Below are 8,994 nucleotides of genomic sequence, written 5' to 3'. Positions count from 1 at the left end.
CAGAAATAAAGATTGATTCTTTTTTTAATTTACACCACATGTTTGTCAAAGAAAAGCAAAATATTTGACACGTTTTGATGCACGTTATAAGAAACAGTTCCACTTATTTATGGCATTTAAAACCTTGAACAGGATTTTCCATGTTTAACACAGATTACAGATTATTTTCCCCTTTTTTTATTGGTTATAAATTAAGTTAATTTGATGAGAAAACAGCAGGTTCTTCCAGTTTGAACCCAGGCTCTGACCGGGACATTGGTTCAGGAGTCCTCCGCTCTGTTGTGTGGTGTTTAGAAGCAGCCCTAATCTCCCTCTCACACCTGCTACGGCCGTGCCAAGCTATAAATACAGGGATCATGGGAAGGATCCACCTGGTGTCAGTGTGACAGGTCCAGTGATCCTGGCACACAGGATGCCGGAGCGGCCGCAGAGGTTTACCTGACTACTACTCAACAACAGTAGTGAAACGGAGGACCTTGTTTTTTTCTTACTAGGAGGATTACTCACAGTGGTGTGATTTGATTTGGTTCCTGTGAGTAAATAAGGTCGAAACAGGTCGAGGTGAATAAGGTGTCTTTGTCTCCTCGTACAGGATCTGCTGATATGAAGACAGCCTTCACAGTCTGCTGATGTGGGATCAATAAGAATGTTGGCGGTCTCCAGGCGGCTGACTGTGTGTCTCTGTCTTCTTCTCCAATGTAAACAAACGCAACAAGTAATGGAGCCCTGATGTTGGATCTGGATCTGGCCGATCACAGTGAGAGGCAGTCCAATCTGTTCCGAGCAGGTGGATGTTTCTGTTCCGAGTGTGTGTGAGAGTGCAGTGCAGCGTTGGATCCACAGTGGAACCACAGTCCGCCCGGGCGCCCGGCCTTCGGGCCGGAGACGCTCCAAACCAGCAACTACTCTCTGGTGTTACTGATCCAGCTCAGCCTGCTGTCCTTCGACCTGTTCGTCAACTCCTTCAGCGAGCTGATGAGGACTGAACCGGCCGTCCAGCTGGTGCTCTTCATGTAAGTCTGTCCGAACACGCTGTCAGGTTTTGTGTTGTGTTGTTGCTCACGCACGTCTTCATCTTCAACAGCATCCAGGACATCAGCATCCTCTTCAACCTCATCATCATTCTGTTGATGCTGTTCAACACCTACGTGTTCCAGGTCGGTCTGGTTGCCGTACTGCTGGAGCGCTTTAGATCCCTGCTAATGCTCTCTGCTCTCTACCTGACCTTCAGTATCATACTCCATTCTTGGCTCATGGTACGTAACGGCACAAAAAAGCTTTTTTAATGCTTCAGATACATGTAGTGGGGGAAACAAAAGTCCATCTGGACGTAACATGGCCATTCCTGCTGCTGTCTTTATTGTCCTTCCAGAACCTGCGCTGGTTAAACACCAACAGATTCATCTGGACAGACGGCCTTCAGGTTCTGTTTCTGGTCCAAAGAACCGGTAAGACTGCGAGCGCTCACTCATCAGAGTCTGGGTGCAGCTTTTCAGTTGAAGGATGTTCCTCCTCCTCCTCCTCCTCCTCCTCCTCCTCCTCCTCCTCCTCCTCCTCCTCTTCCTCACCCAGTGATATCACATCACCAAGTGTGTGTGTGTGTGTGATGTTAATACACATATAAGCTTCTTAGTGGATAAAAGGATTTCATGTCTAGTTGCTGTTGTTCTCTGTGTGTGTGTGTGTGTGTGTGTGTGTGTGAGGACGTCATGTTTGTATTGGTTTGTCTGCTCCTTAAGATCCAGACAGTCAGAGTGTGTGAGTCACTGTGGCGTCTTTTATTATGATGACACTGTAAACTCTGCCGCTGCCGGGACTTTCCCATCTGTCTGTTGTAACGTTAATCACAGGACTCAGGAGGAGAGTGTAAACTTATAAATAAGATTTTCTTTCATGTTAAGTGCAGGTCTGGTTGTGGAGAAATTCTCCCTGATCCTGAAAGTTGTACACATTTATTAGAACAAGAAAGATTGCTAAAGATTATGAATAAAGATTATTATGTCCTAACACAGCTTCCTGTTTACAGCGTCCGTGTTGTACTACTACTATTACAAGAGGACTGCAGAGTATCTGGGAGACCCTCGCCTCTACGAGGACTCACCTTGGCTGAGAGACGTCTTTGCTCGTGTCAGACAATGAGCTCAGTTTATCAGTGAGAGAGCACAAAAAAGGTATTTAATGAATTATTTATTGAATAATAATAATAATAAACGACTAGAAAAGATTGTGCCAAAATCTGTGAAGATGTTTAAGAACATCTCCTGAAGTTTATTTTGCTGTTTAAATGACCTAAAAAGGGAGACGATGACTTATTTTTTATTGTATCCAGTCACCACATGTCCTTTTTCTTTTCTTTTCTTTTGTTGTTGCTGTAAATTTTTAAACAGATTTTCAGACTCTTTGTGTTGCTTTGTGTTGTCATGGCTCATCCGGTGTTTTTTTTTTTTTTTTTGTTCTCCACTGACTCCTCATCTGAACTGAATGTGTGTATTTTAATACAATTTAAAACACAATAAAATATCATTTGAATACATTAGACACTGTGTGTTCACTGTGAAGCAGAACCTGATCCTTCAGCTCATTCATCTCTGTGAGGAGAGACTCCTTCTGCAGGTTGAACTGTGCACCAAGGAAACAGAAAAAAACTTATCATAAACAGAAATACAGAATCACAGTTAGACCAAGAGCACCAGGATGACCTGTAAGGTCTGTGAGCCTGAAAGTCTGAGACCCATCTTCATCACATGTTCAACACATCGTCTGTGTTTGATAGAAAACCCGAAGGTTACGGACCAACGAGCACCACAAAGTCCTCGCTAGGAGGTTCAAAATTTTCACTTTAATTATTATTATTATATTTAATGGGAAAAATGGGGAAATATTCTTGGTATAGCATTATATAAAAAAACAAATTCTCACCTTTTTAGCATGTTTATAAAACAGCTCTGCTTCCTCTGTTCTGTTGGACTGAGAATAAAAGGTTCAGTTCGGTTACACTGCACACAGTGAGAGAATAAGTCTGTATTCAGTTTGAATTTTAATTTAGAAAAATACCTTAATAATCCCATTAGGGAAATTGCTTAAGGCTGCCCAGCAAAGAGCACCACACACCAGTGAGTGTACTGGAGGCAAAGTGCCTTGCCCAAGGACACAAAACAATGACTAGGGAGGAGTTGGGATTGAACCAACTTCTGGTTATTGGACAACCCTGCTCTACCACTGAGCCACTGCTGCCCCTAAAGTTATGGTTCAGCTGTAGCAGAGGTCAGTACACTCAAGTCTCTTCTAAAGCCCGACCTGACCTGTTATCTTCTTGGTGGCTAGTTGTGCTGGATTCACTCACCTTGAGGCAGATAAGAGACAGGAAAGCCCACACCTCTGCATTCTGGCAGTTCAGACTAGTGGCCTCAGTCAAAGCCTCCTCGGCTGCACACAGCTCCCCCAGCTGTGCACACAGACACAAAAACAAGTCTCACTTCCTTTTGAAAGCTAAAACTGAAAAAAAAATATGGCTCCCAGAAGGTGGAGGTTTTACCCGGTAACAGGCGGTGCCCAGGCCCAGCCAGGTCAGGCAGGATGGAGAGCGTTCACAAGCCTGCAGGTAGACGACTCTGGCTTGCTGAAACTGAACGTTAAACCAAATGAACACTTCAGTTCACATCAGTCATGTAGTTAAACAGCTTCAGATGAGGTAGCAGCGAACCTTCTCCTGCATCTGGTAAATGGATCCCAGGCGGAGGAGGATGATGTGAGAATCCGAGGGCTGCTGCTGAAGGTTGAGGCTCCGCTCATAGCTCTCCTGGGCGTCAGTGAACGCCCCTTGCAGGTAGTGACAGTGACCGTTCAAAGCCCACACATCTGAAATCTTTGGACAGCACAGAGAGAGCGGGATGGTCCGAATAAACACGGGTTCAATCACTGGCAGACCACTTACTCTCAACCCTTCTTTAGACTGCAGCCAGCAGGCAGCTGGGATTACCTGATCTCTGTGAAGCAGCACCTCCTTGACGCTGGCAGCAGCACTGATGTAGTCGCCCTTTAGCAGCTGCCACTGGGAGAGATGAAAGAAGTAGGAAATGCTGTGACAGCCATCTCCTGAGCACAGCAGCTCATGGGACAAAGCATGCTCTGCCATCTGAAAGACAATAACATTAAATAGGTTCAAAAATTCAACAAACGTTTTCCACAGCCGACCGTTTTCCACTTATGGGTCACTTGTACCTGCAGGGCGTTGTTCTGCAGCAGGAACTGGACTGTGTGTGTATAGATGCTGGAGGAGAGTTTGGATGAAGCTCGAGGATCTTTGTCACCCTCAGTGTGCTCTGAGTCTGAGGGGGAAAAATAGAGAAAACACTGTTAGGCTGCTGCAGGTCACACATAGACTGAACCTCGACAGAGAGAGTTTGTTTTCTGGAGGCTCCTGGTGGTTAAATAAAACATGACAGACTTCTTCTGCTGCACCTCACCTCGTGCAGGCGTGGCTGCCCTCCCATCGTCCCTCTGCTCCACCTGTTCTTTCTGTGTTCGCTGCTTTTCTTCATCATCTCTCAGGACTTTTGTGGCCTCTAGAAAAGCTCTCTCAGCCAGGATGGATTCATCCTGGATCTCATGGAGCAAACCTACGTAGAAATGTGAAAAGATTTTACTTTCCAGATCCAATTCAAAGGTTAAACAGCACAGCGCAGCGGAGCAAAAATGCAGACGTCCATCTCACCCAGCAGGGTCCAGGCCACTACGCTGGGCGGGTCTACGTTGGTGGCTTGCACTAGGAATGTCTGAGCCTCCTTGTAACGCTCAAACCTCACAGCCAAGACCCCGCACATCATCAGACTGAGGACACACAAGGATGCAAACACACAGATGAGGGACACTTCTCTAATCACTGATCCATGTTCTGTTAAAAAAGGGGTCATGTGTATTGTAAATAGTTTCAGGTTGAGCATGTATAACCTGGGCTGATGCTCTTGCTGGATTGACAGAGCATCGTGGAAACAGGTCTCTGCCATCATGTAGTCTCTGGTCTGCATAAACAGGCTTCCCCACTCGAACATGTGGGAGGGTTCGTTGGGGTACCTCATAATGAGCTGCATGTACACAAATATGCACAAAATGAAGTCACATTAATGTGTAGTTATGACAATAAATCATTGAATTACAAACAATGAGCATCACTATTAAACCTCTTGTGAGTAGTGAGCAGCCTGCTGATAGTTCCCAGTAAGCGTTGCCTCTCTGGCAAAATGTCTGAGTTGAGCAGAGTTTAACTGGCTTTCGTTGTGGGAGCCTTCATCATCGACATCATCAGAGTAAATCTTGTTCAGGGCAACGTGTGTCGCTTGCAGCAAGTAGTCATGAAGCTGGTTGACGAACTGCTGTTGCTCCTGAGGGTCGGTGAACGGCGTGCTGTGCTGCATTTTGTTTCGCACAATCTTCACCACTGCGTCCTAAGCGACAAAAAACACACACGCAGATTTACACTGAAAACAGCTTCAGGGTCTCTACAAGTTCCTTCCATCCTGCAGAGGTGAATGCAGATTATTTTCACCTTCATTTGTTCCTGGAGGGCAGAGTATCTCCCAGAGACGCTGAGTGCTGCCATCAGCTCACTCTTCACCTGCTCCGGGCTGCGGTCAAGTGGCGGACTGCACCTCTCTCCAAACAGTTCCTCACACTCCTTTGAAACCTGGCGAACCACGCTGCCTACCTGCCTGTGGAAGTCCAGCACCGCCTGAGGGGAGAGATCTCAGCAGGTGAACACCTCTGCACTGCTGTGTGGCTCACGGTGTGTTTTTGTATGTTTTACTCTTTGTGCACTGCTTGGACCGGCTGGACCGGCAGGTCTGGGATGGATCAAAGCCTTCAGCCTGCACAGATAAAACAGACACAGCTCAGCACACCCTCCCTCATTTGTGCTCCACTGTCAGGCAGAGCAGACACTAAATATTAGAAGTGCATTGTTAGAGAATAGATGCAGGCCACCTTCTGGTCTGGTCCTCTGGAGATGGCATCAGTGGTTTTTCCAAGGCCATCTCAATTATCATATAAGTCCTTGCCTCTGCGTACACCTGCCATTAACAGAAAACTGGAGTTAAAACTGGATACAGTGTTGTGTTTGTGTCCTATTGTGCAGAGTTGTGCTCCTGATAAGTGCAAGCTTACCTTCCCTTCACCCAGGTTTGCTTTACGAGAGCCAACAGCTGAGCTGGCTCCAGTGGCGGCCTGGCTGGCTGCTGCTTTAGCCTGCTTCTTTAACACACTAACACTCCGCTGAGCCTTTTAAGAGAAGGTTAAATGACACTTTAACGGAGGCTTAACAGTGAGCGCACTGTTTACATCACACCTGCTGTCCCACAATCAGTGCTAGTTCTATAGAAACCATTGAAACAAAAACAGAACTCACAAAGTGTCGCATTTTGTACACAAGACCCAGACAAACACCAATGAATGTGTGTGTGTGTGTGTGACCTTATTTAGCAGCTCAGCCTCAGAGAAGGGCTGAATGCTGTACGCTCCTCGGATGCGGGTGACCCCAGGATAGAGCAGCCGCCCCATGTCTACAAACGCCACACCATGGAAGGGGATCTGTGGGTTCTCATCAGCAACCTACACACAGAAAACAGTAAACAGTCTGCGTTCACATGTGTACAGTGCCTGTACAGTGCACCATTAGCCTCATAGTGGACAGCACTGCTACCTGAGCCCTGGATCATGCATGACTATATATTAAGAGGAGACTCTACTAAATATCCAGTTAGCTTTTGCTAAACATAGGCTAAAACGATTTTGTGTAACACACACTTCTCACCTTTTCCAGTGATGATGCCATAATCTCCACTGGCCACAGTCTGCCCTCACTGATCCTCTGCTGCAGTCTGAAATAGACAGCACTAACATATATATATATATTCTAACATCTGGGACTTATTTTGGCCAACAATTATAGGCCAAATAAGTCCAACAAAGTTTCCAAAAATGGATGACAAGTCAGACAAGACGTTGACCTGGCAGTTCCCCCTGCATCCAGGAAGCAGCGGATCTCCGTGTCCCAGCTCACCATGTGCTTTGTGGTCTCTGCCTCATCACCAAAGGCCTGATCCTGTCAAACATTAAATGACTTTTTTTTGCTTGCTTATAATTATTTGCATGTGTATTTGTGATTTGTAGTTACTGCTGAGCCTGTCAGCCGGCCGTCCTCCTGTTCAATAGACTCTGGCAGGAAGTGGTTCCCAGGCACCAGCATGGCTCGATGAGGCCTCTTCCTCTGTCGGCCTTTGTCCATCCTCTGCCCCTCAGTCTTCAGCTTTCCATCACTGAACACCAGCACCTGATCTTGCTGGGAGTCAAAGAAACAGTATAGCCACATTGTCAAAAAAACAGGAAAGTTCAAGGCTGGAGGATGAAACAAGAAATGATATGGGACTAGTCAGCTATCATACACACATCTGCAGTCAGCGGGACCTCCAGAGCTGCTGTGTACGTGCAGGGAGAAGGGCCACATGCCTCTGGGACAGAGTAGGCCGTCTCTATTGTTACCCTCAGTAGGTTGGAGGCTGAGAGTTCGGCCTCAGGCAGCAAAGGATCCGACACACTGACACACACATCCAGGGTCGACTGGTGAAGGGGGACAAATGATGAAACATGTGGCCACATTTTTACGATACATGCACTGTGTATTATAAGTTTATAGGCAGTAAAATGTGCCAGTGACTGTCAGTGACTGTGACCTCCAGTGTTTGTTTAACAAATTCTAGTGTAAGAATTATCACAAACAAAATTTGATTTTGATTCATTGTAAAAGAGCAATGTGTAAAAAGTGTCAGTTATTCTATAAAATCTATTAGATATTCCCTTAATTTAGCAGCCAGTGTGCATAAAAGGAAACTGGTTAAAACAATATAAAACCATATAGACACTCTGCTAACAGCAAGCAAGTGGAATTACTTTAAGCAACCAACCTCAAACTCGATGGAGCTGTTCAATGGACTGAGAGGAACTGTGGATGAGAAGCTGCACTGACCTGAAGACAAACAGAAAATCATTCCAACAGTGCCAGGAAAGCTCTTTGTGATCAGTGTCTGCCTCCACAGAAAGCGGCTGTGAGGTGCTGGTTAACAAAAATGGATCATTTGTACTACCTAGCAGCAGCGGCAGCAAGTCAACTGAGGCCTGGCCCAGCGGTACATCCGTCTCCTCCTCAGGTAGGACCTCTATCACTGTCACTGACCAAACACCCAAATCAAACATGTCAAATAGAAGCAGGCGAGCAGCATGCAGGGAAGTTAAAAGAAGACAATAAAACGGAATATTTAAAAAGAATCCCTGTCAGATAAACTCACCTATGACTGTGTTTTGGGCGATGCTACTGAAAGCCTGTGCATCATTTGAGCAGTGGAAGCTGCAGGTAAAGTCATAATCGATGCGGCCCTCCGCAGGGTCCAGCTGCTTGTTGTCTGACTCTCCCAGCACCACTCCATCCAGTGAAACCTGCAGGAAGCTCTGGAAGCTGCCTGCTTTCTTTCCCTGCTGAAAAGACCAAGGCAGAACATGGTACAGTCAGTGTGACATGTTTTGCTGGTAAATACAGCAATAAACTTTATTCTGCCCATACAAGATATACAAAATAAACCACTTGAATATCATTTTAACTATATCATGAATAATTATAATAATAAGTATTTTAGCATTTTAATTTTAAGAAAGTCATAGTCAATTCACAGTGATATATGAGTTAGCATGTACTGTATTGTGCTAGCGTTAGCAATACTTTAGCAATATCGTCTAGTTTACATGCTTTATTAAAACATTAAATAACGTGAACGCGCTTACCAGGTTATTTCCACGGATAACGGTTATTTTTATCTCCATATTTGTCACTAAAGTGTTTCCATCTGTCTCGATCGGGCAGATAAACTACAAACCTTTTATTACTTGAGACGTGTAGGGACGTTACCCTGGCAACGGTCACATGGTGGTCGAGTAACGTAATGTCGAAAT

At 45.5% G+C, this 8,994-nt stretch overlaps 2 protein-coding genes across 2 annotated transcripts; one reads left to right on the top strand and one right to left on the bottom strand.

The window, feature by feature from the left end:
- The first annotated feature begins 729 nt into the window (after positions 1-729).
- Positions 730-2,139, top strand: LOC114433598 (transmembrane protein 138-like). Its single transcript, XM_028402240.1, has 5 exons — positions 730-757; positions 818-1,013; positions 1,085-1,256; positions 1,373-1,448; positions 2,027-2,139. The coding sequence occupies exons 1-5, from the start codon at positions 730-732 to the stop codon at positions 2,137-2,139; spliced, it is 585 nt and encodes a 194-aa protein (XP_028258041.1).
- Positions 2,140-2,503: 364 nt separating this feature from the next.
- On the bottom strand, positions 2,504-8,935 carry LOC114433597 (cilia- and flagella-associated protein 70-like). The gene is made up of 24 exons (XM_028402239.1): positions 8,827-8,935; positions 8,337-8,523; positions 8,136-8,219; positions 7,949-8,017; positions 7,441-7,625; positions 7,169-7,333; positions 7,002-7,096; positions 6,806-6,872; positions 6,466-6,603; positions 6,139-6,273; positions 5,980-6,065; positions 5,804-5,864; positions 5,546-5,728; positions 5,181-5,444; positions 4,951-5,084; positions 4,715-4,830; positions 4,467-4,619; positions 4,222-4,328; positions 3,980-4,135; positions 3,704-3,865; positions 3,536-3,625; positions 3,344-3,445; positions 2,920-2,967; positions 2,504-2,619 (listed from the first exon to the last, which is right to left on the bottom strand). Exons 1-24 carry the CDS (start codon positions 8,863-8,865, stop codon positions 2,521-2,523), a joined length of 2,925 nt encoding a protein of 974 aa, XP_028258040.1. The 5' UTR covers positions 8,866-8,935; the 3' UTR covers positions 2,504-2,520.
- Positions 8,936-8,994: the final 59 nt, after the last annotated feature.

The sequence above is a fragment of the Parambassis ranga genome, chromosome 3 (genome assembly GCF_900634625.1).
Source record: "Parambassis ranga chromosome 3, fParRan2.1, whole genome shotgun sequence".
In the NCBI taxonomy this organism is placed as follows: Eukaryota; Metazoa; Chordata; class Actinopteri; family Ambassidae; genus Parambassis; species Parambassis ranga.
This window is presented reverse-complemented; position numbering and strand designations above follow the sequence as displayed.

Excerpts from the sequence above, each read along its gene's own strand:
- LOC114433598 (XM_028402240.1), top strand. The coding sequence starts at position 730 with ATGTTGGATCTGGATCTGGCCGATCACA. Across the intron at positions 1,014-1,084 it reads GTCCAGCTGGTGCTCTTCAT|CATCCAGGACATCAGCATCC; the intron begins GTAAGTCTGTCC and ends CATCTTCAACAG. Across the intron at positions 1,449-2,026 it reads GTTTCTGGTCCAAAGAACCG|CGTCCGTGTTGTACTACTAC; the intron begins GTAAGACTGCGA and ends TCCTGTTTACAG.
- LOC114433597 (XM_028402239.1), bottom strand. The coding sequence starts at position 8,865 with ATGGAGATAAAAATAACCGTTATCCGTGGAAATAACCTG. Across the intron at positions 8,018-8,135 it reads CTTGCTGCCGCTGCTGCTAG|GTCAGTGCAGCTTCTCATCC; the intron begins GTAGTACAAATG and ends GTTTGTCTTCAG. Across the intron at positions 4,136-4,221 it reads TGCAGAACAACGCCCTGCAG|ATGGCAGAGCATGCTTTGTC; the intron begins GTACAAGTGACC and ends ATTGTCTTTCAG.